The 18,480-nt window shown below is 56.0% G+C and overlaps 1 protein-coding gene across 1 annotated transcript in view; it reads left to right on the top strand.

The window, feature by feature from the left end:
* CALB2 (calbindin 2) overlaps positions 1 to 18,480 on the top strand; it is a 132,482-nt gene that overhangs the window by 50,801 nt on the left and 63,201 nt on the right. The window contains exon 3 of the mRNA XM_068260820.1: positions 3,365 to 3,454. Within this exon, the coding sequence (XP_068116921.1) occupies positions 3,365 to 3,454 (90 nt within the window). The remainder of the gene's footprint in view (positions 1 to 3,364; positions 3,455 to 18,480) is intronic.

Here is an 18,480-nt window from a genome sequence, read left to right as displayed (position 1 = left end):
GACATAACAGGGGCGTGGTCATACTTATGTGCAGCACAGCCATGCTCAGACATGACAGGGGGCGTGGCCACGATAACCTATCCCATGAGCTCTTGCTGGATATATTCAGAGGTCAGTGCGTGGCAATAGAGGGGCGAGGAGGACACGGAAAGCCTCTATCCAGAGACATCCCTCTATCTAGGTAAATATCTTTTCAAGGGAATGTGAAGTGAAAGGTAAACACAGGCTGCCATCTTCATTTTCTGATAAACAATGCCGGTTTCCTGGCTGCTGATGCTCTGGCCCAGAATGAGCATTGAGATCCGATGCTGTGACTCTGGTATGACTCCACTGGCTGCATGCTTGTTACAGGGCTGTGACTCCACTGGCTGCATGCTTGTTACAGGGTTGTGTCTCCACTGGCTGCATGCTTGTTGCAGGGTTGTGTCTCCACTGGCTGCATGCTTGTTGCAGGGCTGTGTCTCCACTGGCTGCATGCTTGTTGCAGGGCTGTGTCTCCACTGGCTGCATGCTTGTTACAGGGCTGTGTCTCCACTGGCTGCATGCTTGTTGCAGGGCTGTGTCTCCACTGGCTGCATGCTTGTTACAGGGCTGTGATTCCACTGGCTGCATACTTGTTGCAGTGTTCTGTCTCCACTGGCTGCATGCTTGTTACAGGGCTGTGTCTCTACTGTCTGCATGCTTGTTGCAGGGCTGTGTCTCCATTGGCTGCATGCTTGTTACAGGGCTGTGACTCCACTGGCTGCATGCTTGTTACAGGGCTGTGTCTCCACTGGCTGCATGCTTGTTACAGGGCTGTGTCTCCACTGGCTGCATGCTTGTTACAGGGCTGTGTCTACACTGGCTGCATGCTTGTTACAGGGCTGTGTCTACACTGGCTGCATGCGTGTTGCAGGGCTGTGACTCCACTGGCTGCATGCTTGTTACAGGGCTGTGTCTCTACTGTCTGCATGCTTTTTGCAGGGCTGTGTCTCCATTGGCTGCATGCTTGTTACAGGGCTGTGACTCCACTGGCTGCATGCTTGTTACAGGGCTGTGTCTCCACTGGCTGCATGCTTGTTACTGGGCTGTGTCTCCACTGGCTGCATGCTTGTTACAGGGCTGTGTCTCCACTGGCTGCATGCGTGTTGCAGGGCTGTGTCTACACTGGCTGCATGCGTGTTGCAGGGCTGTGTCTCCACTGGCTGCATGCTTGTTACAGGGCTGTGTCTCCACTGGCTGCATGCTTGTTACAGGGCTGTGTCTACACTGGCTGCATGCGTGTTGCAGTGTTCTGTCTCCACTGGCTGCATGCTTGTTGCAGGGCTGTGATTCGACTATCTGCATGCTTGTTACAGGGCTGTGTCTCCACTGGCTGCATGCTTGTTACAGGGCTGTGTCTCCACTGGCTGCATGCTTGTTACAGGGCTGTGTCTTCACTGGCTGCATGCTTGTTACAGGGCTGTGTCTCCACTGGCTGCATGCTTGTTACAGGGCTGTGTCTCCACTGGCTGCATGCTTGTTACAGGGCTGTGTCTACACTGGCTGCATGCGTGTTGCAGTGTTCTGTCTCCACTGGCTGCATGCTTGTTGCAGGGCTGTGATTCGACTATCTGCATGCTTGTTACAGGGCTGTGTCTCCACTGGCTGCATGCTTGTTACAGGGCTGTGTCTCCACTGGCTGCATGCTTGTTACAGGGCTGTGTCTTCACTGGCTGCATGCTTGTTACAGGGCTGTGTCTCCACTGGCTGCATGCTTGTTACAGGGCTGTGTCTCCACTGGCTGCATGCTTGTTACAGGGCTGTGTCTCCACTGGTTGCATGCTTGTTACAGGGCTGTGTCTCCACTGGCTGCATGCTTGTTACAGGGCTGTGTCTACACTGGCTGCATGCTTGTTACAGGGCTGTGTCTACACTGGCTGCATGCGTGTTGCAGGGCTGTGACTCCACTGGCTGCATGCTTGTTACAGGGCTGTGTCTCTACTGTCTGCATGCTTTTTGCAGGGCTGTGTCTCCATTGGCTGCATGCTTGTTACAGGGCTGTGACTCCACTGGCTGCATGCTTGTTACAGGGCTGTGTCTCCACTGGCTGCATGCTTGTTACAGGGCTGTGTCTCCACTGGCTGCATGCTTGTTACAGGGCTGTGTCTCCACTGGCTGCATGCGTGTTGCAGGGCTGTGTCTACACTGGCTGCATGCGTGTTGCAGGGCTGTGTCTCCACTGGCTGCATGCTTGTTACAGGGCTGTGTCTCCACTGGCTGCATGCTTGTTACAGGGCTGTGTCTACACTGGCTGCATGCGTGTTGCAGTGTTCTGTCTCCACTGGCTGCATGCTTGTTGCAGGGCTGTGATTCGACTATCTGCATGCTTGTTACAGGGCTGTGTCTCCACTGGCTGCATACTTGTTACAGGGCTGTGTCTCCACTGGCTGCATGCTTGTTACAGGGCTGTGTCTTCACTGGCTGCATGCTTGTTACAGGGCTGTGTCTCCACTGGCTGCATGCTTGTTACAGGGCTGTGTCTCCACTGGCTGCATGCTTGTTACAGGGCTGTGTCTCCACTGGTTGCATGCTTGTTGCAGCTGTGAGACTGAAAAACCACTAAAGGCAAAAGCTCAGCAAGACAGCCAGATAACACAACGAAATGACTTTTCAAGACAACCCCACGGTGCATATAGGGAACATAGTGATAGTAACAAAGGTAGGAAGAGAAGAAATTATACAAGTATGCCAGGTATTACAGATATTCAAACAATTTGAACACAGTGTTAATTATTTCAGTGAGGATTCAGAGTTCATCATGTGTGTGTGCGGATTGATCTAAAACGTTTACCCGATGGAAGGAGCTCAAACAAGGCATTTTCAGGGTGAGTTCCATGAGCTCATACGGATGATAAAAGGTTAAAGTGAATTATATACAACCAGCATTTTTTTTTTACTACAACAGCATTCAAAGGGTTACACACAGGACTTGAAAGTTCAGTGCAGAGAAATCTGGACAGAAGTGAAGATACAGTAATGTTACCTTTGTGTTTACTTAATTGTATCAAGTGAGGAATGTGACACATTCTCTGACTGTGCAGGAGCTCCTGGTCACAGACAGAAACTCAAAGCATTTCTCCCTTTAATACAACATGAATAAAACCAGTTATGAATAAATTGCAAAGTCAGCACTCAAAGCAAAAAACTGTACTTTTGGGAACTTGTAATTTCTAAATGAATAATAATACTTATGCACAAATGCATATATGATAACCGTATGGCATATAAAAAGTAGGAAATATGTTTTTATTGAATATTATGTCAGGGTTTTATACTGTTTTAAGGTGCACTTTGCTCATTTTCTGTATAATCCTAGTCACCTAATTCATGTTTCTGTTATTAGGAGGGGGCAAGCATCAATATCGGGGAGAAGCTGAAAGAATTTATGCAAAAGTACGACAAGAATGCAGATGGACGAATTGAAATGGCAGAGGTGAGTGCCTATTGGCCAGAAGTATGTGTGTGCATAGACTGAGCACAGGTGTGTGTGCGGGGACTGAGTACAGGTGTGTGTGCGGGGACTGAGTACAGGTGTGTGTGCGGACTGAGTACAGGTGTGTGTGTGTGGGGACTGAGTACAGGTGTGTGTGTGGGGAGTGAGTACAGGTGTGTGTGTGGGGAGTGAGTACAGGTGTGTGTGTGGGGAGTGAGTACAGGTGTGTGTGTGGGGACTGAGTACAGGTGTGTGTGCATAGATTGAGTACAGGTGTGTGTGTGGGGACTGAGTACAGGTGTGTGTGTGGGGAGTGAGTACAGGTGTGTGTGCAGAAAGCTGAGTACAGGTGTGGGGGGGGGGACAGAGTACAGGTGTGTGCGGGGGGTGAGTACAGGTGTGTGCGCGGGGAGTGAGTACAGGTGTGTGTGTGGGGGGCTGAGTACAGGTGTGTGTGTGGGGAGTGAGTACAGGTGTGTGTGCGGGGACTGAGTACAGGTGTGTGTGTGCGGGGACTGAGTACAGGTGTGTGTGCGGGGACAGAGTACAGGTGTGTGTGCGGGGGAAGCTGAGTACAGGTGTGTGTGTGCGGGGACTGAGTACAGGTGTGTGTGTGTGTGGGGACTGAGTACAAGTGTGTGTGCTGGGACTGAGCACAGGTGTGTTTACTGGGTATGAATAAAGGTGTGTGTGGGAACTGAGTACAGGTGTGTGTGCAGAAAGCTGAGTACAGGTGTGTGCGGGGAATGAGTACAGGTGTGTGTGTGCAGGGAGTGAGTACAGGTGTGTGTGCGGGGAGTGAGTACAGGTGTGTGTGCAGGGAGAGAGTACAGGTGTGTGTGGGGACTGAGTACAGGTGTGTGTGCAGAAAGCTGAGTACAGGTGTGTGGGGGGGGACAGAGTACAGGTGTGTGTGCGGGGACTGAGTACAGGTGTGTGTGTGTGGGGGGACTGAGTACAGGTGTGTGTGCGGGGAGTGAGTACAGGTGTGTGTGTGGGGGGCTGAGTACAGGTGTTTGTGCGGGGACTGAGTACAGGTGTGTGTGTGTGGGGGGACTGAGTACAGATGTGTGTGCGGAGAGTAAGTACAGGTGTGTGTGGGGGGAGTAAGTACAGGTGTGTGTGCGGGGAGTGAGTACAGGTGTGTGTGCAAGGAGTAAGTACAGGTGTGTGTGCGGGGAGTGAGCACAGGTGTCTGTTGGGACTGAGTACAGGTGTGTTTGCGGGGAGTGAGTACAGGTGTGTGTGGGAAGTGAGTCCAGGTGTGTGTGCGGGGAGTGAGTACAGGTGTGTGTGAGGGGACTGAGTACAGGTGTGTGTGAGGGGACTGAGTACAGGTGTGTGTGAGGGGACTGAGTACAGGTATGTGTGTGGGGACTGAGTACAGGTGTGTGTGTGTGGGGGGACTGAGTACAGGGGTGTGTGCGGGGACTGAGTACAGGTGTGTGTGTGGGGACTGAGTACAGGTGTGTGTGCGGGGACTGAGTACAGGTGTGTGTGCAGGGACAGAGTACAGGTGTGTGTGCAGGGACAGAGTACAGGTGTGTGTGCGGGGACTGAGTACAGGTGTGTGTGCTGGGGAGGCTGAGTACAGGTGTGTGTGCGGGGACTGAGTACAGGTGTGTGTGTGGGGGGGGACTGAGTACAGGTGTGTGTGCGGGGACTGAGTACAGGTGTGTTTACTGGGTATGAATACAGGTGTGTGTGGGGACTGAGTACAGGAGTGTGTGCAGAAAGCTGAGTACAGGTGTGTGTGGGGGGAGAGAGTACAGGTGTGTGCGGGGAGTGAGTACAGGTGTGTGCAGGGAGGGAGTACAGGTGTTTGTGCAGGAAGTGTGTACAGGTGTTTGCGGGGAGTGAGTACAGGTGTGTGTGGGGGGAGTAAGTACAGGTGTGTGTGCGGGGAGTGAGTACAGATGTGTGTGCAAGGAGTAAGTACAGGTGTGTGTGAGGGGAGTGAGCACAGGTGTCTGTTGGGACTGAGTACAGGTGTGTGTGCGGGGAGTGAGTACAGGTGTGTGTGGGAAGTGAGTCCAGGTGTGTGTGAGGGGAGTGAGTACAGGTGTGTGTGAGGGGACTGAGTACAGGTGTGTGTGAGGGGACTGAGTACAGGTATGTGTGTGGGGACTGAGTACAGGTGTGTGTGTGTGGGGACTGAGTACAGGGGTGTGTGTGGGGAGTGAGTACAGGTGTGTGTGCGGGGACTGAGTACAGGTGTGTGTGCAGGGACAGAGTACAGGTGTGTGTGTGCAGGGACAGAGTACAGGTGTGTGTGTGCAGGGACAGAGTACAGGTGTGTGTGTCCGGGGACTGAGTACAGGTGTGTGTGTGGGGGGGGGACTGAGTACAGGTGTGTGTGCGGGGACTGAGTACAGGTGTGTTTACTGGGTATGAATACAGGTGTGTGTGGGGACTGAGTACAGGTGTGTGTGCAGAAAGCTGAGTACAGGTGTGTGTGGGGGGAGAGAGTACAGGTGTGTGCGGGGAGTGAGTACAGCTGTGTGCAGGGAGGGAGTACAGGTGTTTGTGCAGGAAGTGTGTACAGGTGTGTGCGGGGAGTGAGTACAGGTGTGTGTGTGGGGGGGGAGTGAGTACAGGTGTGTGTGTGGGGACTGAGTACAGGTTTGTGTGTGGGGACTGAGTACAGGTGTGTGTGGGGGGACTGAGTACAGGTGTGTGTGTGTGGGGACTGAGTACAGGTGTGTGTGTGGGGACTGAGTACAGGTGTGTGCGGGGAGTGACTACAGGTGTGTGTGCGGGAGTGACTACAGGTGTGTGTGCGGGGACTGAGCACAGGTGTGTGTGCGGGGAGTAAGTACAGGTGTGTGTGTGCGGGGAGTGAGGACAGGTGTCTGTGGGGACTGAGTACAGGTGTGTGTGCGGGAAGTGAGTATAGGTGTGTGTGCGGGGAGTAAGTACAGGTTTGTGTGCGGGGGATTGAGTACAGGTGTGAGTGCGGGGACTGAGTACAGGTGTGAGTGCGGGGACTGAGTACAGGTGTGTGTGCGGGGACTGAGTACAGGTGTGTGTGTGGGAAAAGCTGATGTCTGTGCGGGGAGTGAGTACAGGTGTGTGTGTGGGGAGTGAGTACAGGTTTGTGTGTGGGGAGTAAGTACAGGTGTGTGTTTGGGAACTGAGTACAGGTGTGTGTGCGGGGACTGAGTACAGGTGTGTGTGCGGGGGAAGCTGAGTACAGGTTTGTGTGTGGGGAGTAAGTACAGGTGTGTGTGCGGGGAGTGAGTACAGGTGTGTGTGCGGGGAGTGAGTACAGGTGTGTGTGAGGGGACTGAGTACAGGTGTGTGTGCGGGGACTGAGTCCAGGTGTGTGTGGGGACTGAGTGCAGGTGTGTGTGTGGGGACTGAGTACAGGTGTGTGTGCGGGGACTGAGTACAGGTGTGTGTGGGGACTGAGTACAGGTGTGTGTGGGGACTGAGTACAGGTGTGTGTGGGGACTGAGTACAGGTGCGTGTAGGGACTGAGTACAGGTGCGTGTAGGGACTGAGTACAGGTGTGTGTGCAGGGACTGAGTACAGGTGTGTGTGCGGGGACTGAGTACAGGTGTGTGTGCGGGGGAAGCTAAGTACAGGTGTGTGTGTGGGGGGGGCTGAGTACAGGTGTGTGTGCGGGGAGTGTGTACAGGTGTGTGTGCGGGGACTGAGTACAGGTGTGTGTGCGGGGGAAGCTGAGTACAGGTGTGTGTGTGGGGAGTAAGTACAGGTGTGTGTGTGTGGGGACTGAGTACAGGTGTGTGTGAGGGGACTGAGTACAGGTGTGTGTGAGGGGACTGAGTACAGGTATGTGTGTGGGGACTGAGTACAGGTGTGTGTGTGTGGGGGGACTGAGTACAGGGGTGTGTGTGGGGAGTGAGTACAGGTGTGTGTGCGGGGACAGAGTACAGGTGTGTGTGCGGGGACAGAGTACAGGTGTGTGTGCAGGGACAGAGTACAGGTGTGTGTGCAGGGACAGAGTACAGGTGTGTGTGCGGGGACTGAGTACAGGTGTGTGTGCTGGGGAGGCTGAGTACAGGTGTGTGTGCGGGGACTGAGTACAGGTGTGTGTGTGGGGGGGGACTGAGTACAGGTGTGTGTGCGGGGACTGAGTACAGGTGTGTTTACTGGGTATGAATACAGGTGTGTGTGGGGACTGAGTACAGGAGTGTGTGCAGAAAGCTGAGTACAGGTGTGTGTGGGGGGAGAGAGTACAGGTGTGTGCGGGGAGTGAGTACAGGTGTGTGCAGGGAGGGAGTACAGGTGTTTGTGCAGGAAGTGTGTACAGGTGTTTGCCGGGAGTGAGTACAGGTGTGTGTGGGGGGAGTAAGTACAGGTGTGTGTGCGGGGAGTGAGTACAGATGTGTGTGCAAGGAGTAAGTACAGGTGTGTGTGAGGGGAGTGAGCACAGGTGTCTGTTGGGACTGAGTACAGGTGTGTGTGCGGGGAGTGAGTACAGGTGTGTGTGTGGGAAGTGAGTCCAGGTGTGTGTGAGGGGAGTGAGTACAGGTGTGTGTGAGGGGACTGAGTACAGGTGTGTGTGAGGGGACTGAGTACAGGTATGTGTGTGGGGACTGAGTACAGGTGTGTGTGGGGACTGAGTACAGGGGTGTGTGTGGGGAGTGAGTACAGGTGTGTGTGCGGGGACTGAGTACAGGTGTGTGTGCAGGGACAGAGTACAGGTGTGTGTGCAGGGACAGAGTACAGGTGTGTGTGTGCAGGGACAGAGTACAGGTGTGTGTGTCCGGGGACTGAGTACAGGTGTGTGTGTGGGGGGGGACTGAGTACAGGTGTGTGTGCGGGGACTGAGTACAGGTGTGTTTACTGGGTATGAATACAGGTGTGTGTGGGGACTGAGTACAGGTGTGTGTGCAGAAAGCTGAGTACAGGTGTGTGTGGGGGGAGAGAGTACAGGTGTGTGCGGGGAGTGAGTACAGCTGTGTGCAGGGAGGGAGTACAGGTGTTTGTGCAGGAAGTGTGTACAGGTGTGTGCGGGGAGTGAGTACAGGTGTGTGTGGGGGGGGGAGTGAGTACAGGTGTGTGTGTGGGGACTGAGTACAGGTTTGTGTGTGGGGACTGAGTACAGGTGTGTGTGGGGGGACTGAGTACAGGTGTGTGTGGGGGGACTGAGTACAGGTGTGTGTGTGGGGACTGAGTACAGGTGTGTGTGTGGGGACTGAGTACAGGTGTGTGCGGGGAGTGACTACAGGTGTGTGTGCGGGAGTGACTACAGGTGTGTGTGCGGGGACTGAGCACAGGTGTGTGTGCGGGGAGTAAGTACAGGTGTGTGTGTGCGGGGAGTGAGGACAGGTGTCTGTGGGGACTGAGTACAGGTGTGTGTGCGGGAAGTGAGTATAGGTGTGTGTGCGGGGAGTAAGTACAGGTTTGTGTGCGGGGGATTGAGTACAGGTGTGAGTGCGGGGACTGAGTACAGGTGTGAGTGCGGGGACTGAGTACAGGTGTGTGTGCGGGGACTGAGTACAGGTGTGTGTGTGTGGGAAAAGCTGATGTCTGTGCGGGGAGTGAGTACAGGTGTGTGTGTGGGGAGTGAGTACAGGTTTGTGTGTGGGGAGTAAGTACAGGTGTGTGTTTGGGAACTGAGTACAGGTGTGTGTGCGGGGACTGAGTACAGGTGTGTGTGCGGGGGAAGCTGAGTACAGGTTTGTGTGTGGGGAGTAAGTACAGGTGTGTGTTTGGGGACTGAGTACAGGTGTGTGTGCGGGGAGTGAGTACAGGTGTGTGTGAGGGGACTGAGTACAGGTGTGTGTGCGGGGACTGAGTCCAGGTGTGTGTGGGGACTGAGTGCAGGTGTGTGTGTGGGGACTGAGTACAGGTGTGTGTGCGGGGACTGAGTACAGGTGTGTGTGGGGACTGAGTACAGGTGTGTGTGGGGACTGAGTACAGGTGTGTGTGCAGGGACTGAGTACAGGTGTGTGTGCGGGGGAAGCTAAGTACAGGTGTGTGTGTGGGGAGTAAGTACAGGTGTGTGTGTGTGGGGACTGAGTACAGGTGTGTGTGTGCGGGGACTGAGTACAGGTGTGTGTGCAGGGACTGAGTATTGGTGTGTGTGTGGGAACTGAGTCCAGGTGTGTGTGGGGAGTGAGTGCAGGTGTGTGTGTGGGGAATGAGTGCAGGTGTGTGTGCGGGGACTGAGTACAGGTGTGTGTGTGGGGACTGAGTACAGGTGTGTGTGCGGGGACTGAGTACAGGTGTGTGTGCGGGGACTGAGTACAGGTGTGTGTGCGGGGACTGTGTACAGGTGTGTGTGCGAGGACTGTGTACAGGTGTGTGTGCGGGAACTGAGTACAGGTGTGTGTGTGGGGAGTAAGTACAGGTGTGTGTGTGGGGAGTAAGTACAGGTGTGTGTGTGGGGAGTAAGTACAGGTGTGTGTGTGGGGACTGAGTACAGGTGTGTGTGCGGGGACTGAGTACAGGTGTGTGTGCAGGGACTGAGTATTGGTGTGTGTGTGGGAACTGAGTCCAGGTGTGTGTGGGGAGTGAGTGCAGGTGTGTGTGTGGGGAATGAGTGCAGGTGTGTGTGTGGGGAATGAGTGCAGGTGTGTGTGCGGGGACTGAGTGCAGGTGTGTGTGCGGGGACTGAGTACAGGTGTGTGTGCGGGGACTGAGTACAGGTGTGTGTGCGGGGACTGAGTACAGGTGTGTGTGCGGGGACTGAGTACAGGTGTGTGTGCGGGGACTGAGTACAGGTGTGTGTGCGGGGACTGAGTACAGGTGTGTGTGCGGGGACTGAGTACAGGTGTGTGTGCGGGGGAAGCTGAGTACAGTTGTGTGTGTGTGTGGAGTAAGTACAGGTGTGTGTGCGGGGAGTGAGTACAGGTGTGTGTTTGGGGAGTGAGTACAGGTGTGTGTGTGGGGGGGCTGAGTACAGGTGTGTGTGCGGGGAGTGAGTACAGGTGTGTGTGTGGGGACTGAGAACAGGTGTGTGTGCAGGGGAAGCTGAGTACAGGTGTGTGTGTGGGGAGTAAGTACAGGTGTGTGTGTGGGGACTGAGTACAGGTGTGTGTGCGGGGACTGAGTACAGGTGTGTGTGCGGGGACTGAGTACAGGTGTGTGTGCGGGGGAAGCTGAGTACAGGTGTGTGTGAAGAGTAAGTCCAGGTGTGTGTGATGGGACTGAGTACAGGTGTGTGTGTGGGGAGTAAGTACAGGTGTGTGTGTGGGGTTTGAGTACAGGTGTGTGTGCGGGGACTGAGTACAGGTGTGTGTGCAGGGACTGAGTATTGGTGTGTGTGTGGGAACTGAGTCCAGGTGTGTGTGGGGAGTGAGTGCAGGTGTGTGTGTGGGGAATGAGTGCAGGTGTGTGTGCGGTGACTGAGTACAGGTGTGTGTGCGGGGACTGAGTACAGGTGTGTGTGCGGGGACTGAGTACAGGTGTGTGTGCGGGGACTGAGTACAGGTGTGTGTGCGGGGACTGAGTACAGGTGTGTGTGCCGGGACTGAGTACAGGTGTGTGTGCGGGGACTGAGTACAGGTGTGTGTGCGGGGACTGAGTACAGGTGTGTGTGCGGGGGAAGCTGAGTACAGTTGTGTGTGTGTGTGTGGAGTAAGTACAGGTGTGTGTGCGGGGAGTGAGTACAGGTGTGTGTTTGGGGAGTGAGTACAGGTGTGTGTGTGGGGGGGCTGAGTACAGGTGTGTGTGCGGGGAGTGAGTACAGGTGTGTGTGTGGGGACTGAGAACAGGTGTGTGTGCAGGGGAAGCTGAGTACAGGTGTGTGTGTGGGGAGTAAGTACAGGTGTGTGTGTGGGGACTGAGTACAGGTGTGTGTGCGGGGACTGAGTACAGGTGTGTGTGCGGGGGAAGCTGAGTACAGGTGTGTGTGGAGAGTAAGTACAGGTGTGTGTGATGGGACTGAGTACAGGTGTGTGTGTGTGGGGGGACTGAGTACAGGTGTGTGTGTGTGGGGACTGAGTACAGGTGTGTGTGCGGGGACTGAGTCCAGGTGTGTGTGGGGAGTGAGTGCAGGTGTGAGTGCGGGGACTGAGTACAGGTGTGAGTGCGGGGACTGAGTACAGGTGTGTGTGCGGGGAAAGCTGATGTCTGTGCGGGGAGTGAGTACAGGTGTGTGTGCGGGAACTGAGTACAGGTGTGTGTGCGGGGACTGAGTACAGGTGTGTGTGCGGGGACTGAGTAGAGGTGTGTGTTCGGGGACTGAGTACAGGTGTGTGTGCGGGGGAAGCTGAGTACAGGTTTGTGTGTGGGGAGTAAGTACAGGTGTGTGTTTGGGAACTGAGTACAGGTGTGTGTGCGGGGACTGAGTACAGGTGTGTTTGCGGGGGAAGCTGAGTACAGGTTTGTGTGTGGGGAGTAAGTACAGGTGTGTGTGCGGGGAGTGAGTACAGGTGTGTGTGCGGGGAGTGAGTACAGGTGTGTGTGCGGGGACTGAGTCCAGGTGTGTGTGGGGAGTGAGTGCAGGGAGTGAGTACAGGTGTGTGTGCGGGGACTGAGTACATGTGTGTGTGGGGACTGAGTACATGTGTGTGTGTGGGGACTGAGTACAGGTGTGTGTGTGGGGACTGAGTACAGGTGTGTGTGCGGGGACTGAGTACAGGTGTGTGTGCGGGGGAAGCTGAGTACAGGTGTGTGTGTGTGGGGGGCTGAGTACAGGTGTGTGTGCGGGGAGTGTGTACAGGTGTGTGTGCGGGGACTGAGTACAGGTGTGTGTGCAGGGACTGAGTATTGGTGTGTGTGTGGGAACTGAGTCCAGGTGTGTGTGGGGAGTGAGTGCAGGTGTGTGTGTGGGGAATGAGTGCAGGTGTGTGTGCGGGGACTGAGTACAGGTGTGTGTGCGGGGACTGAGTACAGGTGTGTGTGCGGGGACTGAGTACAGGTGTGTGTGCGGGGACTGAGTACAGGTGTGTGTGCGGGGGAAGCTGAGTACAGTTGTGTGTGTGTGTGGAGTAAGTACAGGTGTGTGTGCGGGGACTGAGTACAGGTGTGTGTGCGGGGACTGAGTACAGGTGTGTGTGCGGGGACTGAGTACAGGTGTGTGTGCGGGGACTGAGTACAGGTGTGTGCGCGGGGAAAGCTGAGTACAGTTGTGTGTGTGTGTGGAGTAAGTACAGGTGTGTGTGCGGGGAGTGAGTACAGGTGTGTGTTTGGGGAGTGAGTACAGGTGTGTGTGTGGGGGGGGCTGAGTACAGGTGTGTGTGCGGGGACTGAGTACAGGTGTGTGTGCGGGGACTGAGTACAGGTGTGTGTGTGGGGACTGAGAACAGGTGTGTGTGCAGGGGAAGCTGAGTACAGGTGTGTGTGTGGGGAGTAAGTACAGGTGTGTGTGTGTGGGGACTGAGTACAGGTGTGTGTGCGGGGAGTGAGTACAGGTGTGTGTGCGGGGGAAGCTGAGTACAGGTGTGTGTGGGGAGTAAGTACAGGTGTGTGTGGGGGGATTGAGTACAGGTGTGTGTGTGTGGGGACTGAGTACAGGTGTGTGTGTGTGGGGACTGAGTACAGGTGTGTGTGCAGAGTGAGTGCAGGTGTGTGCGGGGAGTGAGTACAGGTGTGTGTGCGGGGACTGAGTCCAGGTGTGTTTGCGGGGACTGAGTCCAGGTGTGTGCAGAGAGTGAGTACAGGTGTGTGTGCGGGGAGTGAGTCCAGGTGTGTGTGCGGGGACTGAGTCCAGGTGTGTGTGGGGAGTAAGTACAGGTGTGTGTGCGGGGAGTGAGTACAGGTGTGTGTGGGAAGTGAGTCCAGGTGTGTGTGCGGGGAGTGAGTCCAGGTGTGTGTGCGGGAACTGAGTCCAGGTGTGTGTGGGGAGTGAGTACAGGTGTGTGTGCGTGGACTGAGTACAGGTGTGTGTGCGGGGACTGAGCACAGGTGAGTGTGCGGGCACTGAGTCCAGGTGTGTGCGGGGAGTGAGTCCAGGTGTGTGTGCGGGGACTGAGTCCAGGTGTGTGTGGGGAGTGAGTACAGGTGTGTGTGCGGGGACTGAGTACAGGTGTGTGGGCGGGGACTGAGCACAGGTGAGTGTGCGGGGACTGAGTCCAGGTGTGAGTGCGGGGAGTGAGTACAGGTGTGTGTGCAGGGACTGAGTCCAGGTGTGTGCGGAGAATGAGTACAGGTGTGTGTGCGGGGAGTGAGTCCAGGTGTGTGTGGGGAGTGAGTGCAGGTGTGTGTGTGGGGAATGAGTGCAGGTGTGTGTGCGGGGACTGAGTACAGGTGTGTGTGCGGGGACTGAGTACAGGTGTGTGTGTGCGGGGACTGAGTACAGGTGTGTGTGCGGGGACTGAGTACAGGTGTGTGTGCGGGGGAAGCTGAGTACAGGTGTGTGTGTGTGTGTGGAGTAAGTATAGGTGTGTGTGCAGGGAGTGAGTACAGGTGTGTGTGTGTGGGGGGGCTGAGTACAGGTGTGTGTGTGTGTGGAGTAAGTACAGGTGTGTGTGTGTGTGGGGACTGAGTACAGGTGTGTGTGCGGGGAGTGAGTACAGGTGTGTGTGCGGGGGAAGCTGAGTACAGGTGTGTGTGTGTGGGGAGTAAGTACAGGTGTGTGTGTGGGGACTGAGTACAGGTGTGTGTGTGTGGGGGGACTGAGTACAGGTGTGTTTGCGGGGAGTGAGTACAGGTGTGTGTGCGGGGACTGAGTCCAGGTGTGTGTGGGGAGTGAGTGCAGGTGTGTGTGCGGGACTGAGTACAGGTGTGTGTGTGGGGAAAGCTGAGTACAGGTGTGTGTGTGGGGAGTAAGTACAGGTGTGTGTGTGGGGACTGAGTACAGGTGTGTGTGCGGGGTGTGAGTACAGGTGTGTGTGCGGGGACTGAGTACAGGTGTGTGTGCGGGGGAAGCTGAGTACAGGTGTGTGTGGGGGGAGTATGTACAGGTGTGTGTGTGGGGACTGGGTACAGGTGTGTGTGCGGGGACTGAGCACAGGTGTTTGTGCGGGGACTGAGTACAGGTGTGTGTGTGCGGGGACTGAGTACAGATGTGTGTGCGGAGAGTAAGTACAGGTGTATGTGGGGGGAGTAAGTACAGGTGTGTGTGCGGGGAGTGAGAACAGGTGGGTGTGCAAGGAGTAAGTACAGGTGTGTGTGCGGGGAGTGAGTACAGGTGTGTGTGTGTGGGGACTGAGTACAGGTGTGTGTGCGGGGACTGAGTCCAGGTGTGTGTGGGGAGTGAGTGCAGGTGTGTGTGCGGGGAGTAAGTACAGGTGTGTGTGTGCGGGGAGTGAGCACAGGTGTCTGTGGGGACTGAGTACAGGTGTGTGTGTGGGAAGTGAGTACAGGTGTGTGTGCGGGGAGTGAGTACAGGTTTGTGTGCGGGGGAATTAGTACAGGTGTGAGTGCGGGGACTGAGTACAGGTGTGAGTGCGGGGACTGAGTACAGGTGTGTGTGCGGGGAAAGCTGATGTCTGTGCGGGGAGTGAGTACAGGTGTGTGTGCGGGAACTGAGTACAGGTGTGTGTGCGGGGACTGAGTACAGGTGTGTGTGCGGGGACTGAGTAGAGGTGTGTGTTCGGGGACTGAGTACAGGTGTGTGTGCGGGGGAAGCTGAGTACAGGTTTGTGTGTGGGGAGTAAGTACAGGTGTGTGTTTGGGAACTGAGTACAGGTGTGTGTGCGGGGACTGAGTACAGGTGTGTTTGCGGGGGAAGCTGAGTACAGGTTTGTGTGTGGGGAGTAAGTACAGGTGTGTGTGCGGGGAGTGAGTACAGGTGTGTGTGCGGGGAGTGAGTACAGGTGTGTGTGCGGGGACTGAGTCCAGGTGTGTGTGGGGAGTGAGTGCAGGGAGTGAGTACAGGTGTGTGTGCGGGGACTGAGTACATGTGTGTGTGGGGACTGAGTACATGTGTGTGTGTGGGGACTGAGTACAGGTGTGTGTGTGGGGACTGAGTACAGGTGTGTGTGCGGGGACTGAGTACAGGTGTGTGTGCGGGGGAAGCTGAGTACAGGTGTGTGTGTGTGGGGGGCTGAGTACAGGTGTGTGTGCGGGGAGTGTGTACAGGTGTGTGTGCGGGGACTGAGTACAGGTGTGTGTGCGGGGGAAGCTGAGTACAGGTGTGTGTGTGGGGAGTAAGTACAGGTGTGTGTGTGTGGGGACTGAGTACAGGTGTGTGTGCGGGGACTGAGTACAGGTGTGTGTGCAGGGACTGAGTATTGGTGTGTGTGTGGGAACTGAGTCCAGGTGTGTGTGGGGAGTGAGTGCAGGTGTGTGTGTGGGGAATGAGTGCAGGTGTGTGTGCGGGGACTGAGTACAGGTGTGTGTGCGGGGACTGAGTACAGGTGTGTGTGCGGGGACTGAGTACAGGTGTGTGTGCGGGGACTGAGTACAGGTGTGTGCGCGGGGAAAGCTGAGTACAGTTGTGTGTGGAGTAAGTACAGGTGTGTGTGCGGGGAGTGAGTACAGGTGTGTGTTTGGGGAGTGAGTACAGGTGTGTGTGTGGGGGGGGCTGAGTACAGGTGTGTGTGCGGGGACTGAGTACAGGTGTGTGTGCGGGGACTGAGTACAGGTGTGTGTGTGGGGACTGAGAACAGGTGTGTGTGCAGGGGAAGCTGAGTACAGGTGTGTGTGTGGGGAGTAAGTACAGGTGTGTGTGTGTGGGGACTGAGTACAGGTGTGTGTGCGGGGAGTGAGTACAGGTGTGTGTGCGGGGGAAGCTGAGTACAGGTGTGTGTGGGGAGTAAGTACAGGTGTGTGTGGGGGGATTGAGTACAGGTGTGTGTGTGTGGGGACTGAGTACAGGTGTGTGTGTGTGGGGACTGAGTACAGGTGTGTGTGCAGAGTGAGTGCAGGTGTGTGCGGGGAGTGAGTACAGGTGTGTGTGCGGGGACTGAGTCCAGGTGTGTTTGCGGGGACTGAGTCCAGGTGTGTGCAGAGAGTGAGTACAGGTGTGTGTGCGGGGAGTGAGTCCAGGTGTGTGTGCGGGGACTGAGTCCAGGTGTGTGTGGGGAGTAAGTACAGGTGTGTGTGCGGGGAGTGAGTACAGGTGTGTGTGGGAAGTGAGTCCAGGTGTGTGTGCGGGGAGTGAGTCCAGGTGTGTGTGCGGGAACTGAGTCCAGGTGTGTGTGGGGAGTGAGTACAGGTGTGTGTGCGTGGACTGAGTACAGGTGTGTGTGCGGGGACTGAGCACAGGTGAGTGTGCGGGCACTGAGTCCAGGTGTGTGCGGGGAGTGAGTCCAGGTGTGTGTGCGGGGACTGAGTACAGGTGTGTGTGCAGGGACTGAGTATTGGTGTGTGTGTGGGAACTGAGTCCAGGTGTGTGTGGGGAGTGAGTGCAGGTGTGTGTGTGGGGAATGAGTGCAGGTGTGTGTGCGGGGACTGAGTACAGGTGTGTGTGCGGGGACTGAGTACAGGTGTGTGTGCGGGGACTGAGTACAGGTGTGTGTGCGGGGACTGAGTACAGGTGTGTGTGCGGGGGAAGCTGAGTACAGTTGTGTGTGTGTGTGGAGTAAGTACAGGTGTGTGTGCGGGGACTGAGTACAGGTGTGTGTGCGGGGACTGAGTACAGGTGTGTGTGCGGGGACTGAGTACAGGTGTGTGTGCGGGGACTGAGTACAGGTGTGTGCGCGGGGAAAGCTGAGTACAGTTGTGTGTGGAGTAAGTACAGGTGTGTGTGCGGGGAGTGAGTACAGGTGTGTGTGGGGGGGGGGCTGAGTACAGGTGTGTGTGCGGGGACTGAGTACAGGTGTGTGTGCGGGGACTGAGTACAGGTGTGTGTGTGGGGACTGAGAACAGGTGTGTGTGCAGGGGAAGCTGAGTACAGGTGTGTGTGTGGGGAGTAAGTACAGGTGTGTGTGTGTGGGGACTGAGTACAGGTGTGTGTGCGGGGAGTGAGTACAGGTGTGTGTGCGGGGGAAGCTGAGTACAGGTGTGTGTGGGGAGTAAGTACAGGTGTGTGTGGGGGGATTGAGTACAGGTGTGTGTGTGTGGGGACTGAGTACAGGTGTGTGTGTGTGGGGACTGAGTACAGGTGTGTGTGCAGAGTGAGTGCAGGTGTGTGCGGGGAGTGAGTACAGGTGTGTGTGCGGGGACTGAGTCCAGGTGTGTTTGCGGGGACTGAGTCCAGGTGTGTGCAGAGAGTGAGTACAGGTGTGTGTGCGGGGAGTGAGTCCAGGTGTGTGTGCGGGGACTGAGTCCAGGTGTGTGTGGGGAGTAAGTACAGGTGTGTGTGCGGGGAGTGAGTACAGGTGTGTGTGGGAAGTGAGTCCAGGTGTGTGTGCGGGGAGTGAGTCCAGGTGTGTGTGCGGGAACTGAGTCCAGGTGTGTGTGGGGAGTGAGTACAGGTGTGTGTGCGTGGACTGAGTACAGGTGTGTGTGCGGGGACTGAGCACAGGTGAGTGTGCGGGCACTGAGTCCAGGTGTGTGCGGGGAGTGAGTCCAGGTGTGTGTGCGGGGACTGAGTCCAGGTGTGTGTGGGGAGTGAGTACAGGTGTGTGTGCGGGGACTGAGTACAGGTGTGTGGGCGGGGACTGAGCACAGGTGAGTGTGCGGGGACTGAGTCCAGGTGTGAGTGCGGGGAGTGAGTACAGGTGTGTGTGCAGGGACTGAGTCCAGGTGTGTGCGGAGAATGAGTACAGGTGTGTGTGCGGGGAGTGAGTCCAGGTGTGTGTGGGGAGTGAGTGCAGGTGTGTGTGTGGGGAATGAGTGCAGGTGTGTGTGCGGGGACTGAGTACAGGTGTGTGTGCGGGGACTGAGTACAGGTGTGTGTGCGGGGACTGAGTACAGGTGTGTGTGCGGGGACTGAGTACAGGTGTGTGTGCGGGGGAAGCTGAGTACAGGTGTGTGTGTGTGTGTGGAGTAAGTATAGGTGTGTGTGCAGGGAGTGAGTACAGGTGTGTGTGTGGGGGGGGGCTGAGTACAGGTGTGTGTGTGTGTGGAGTAAGTACAGGTGTGTGTGTGTGTGGGGACTGAGTACAGGTGTGTGTGCGGGGGAGTGAGTACAGGTGTGTGTGCGGGGGAAGCTGAGTACAGGTGTGTGTGTGTGGGGAGTAAGTACAGGTGTGTGTGTGGGGACTGAGTACAGGTGTGTGTGTGTGGGGGGACTGAGTACAGGTGTGTTTGCGGGGAGTGAGTACAGGTGTGTGTGTGGG

This window comes from Hyperolius riggenbachi, chromosome 11, assembly GCF_040937935.1.
Source record: "Hyperolius riggenbachi isolate aHypRig1 chromosome 11, aHypRig1.pri, whole genome shotgun sequence".
In the NCBI taxonomy this organism is placed as follows: domain Eukaryota; kingdom Metazoa; phylum Chordata; class Amphibia; order Anura; family Hyperoliidae; genus Hyperolius; species Hyperolius riggenbachi.
This window is presented reverse-complemented; position numbering and strand designations above follow the sequence as displayed.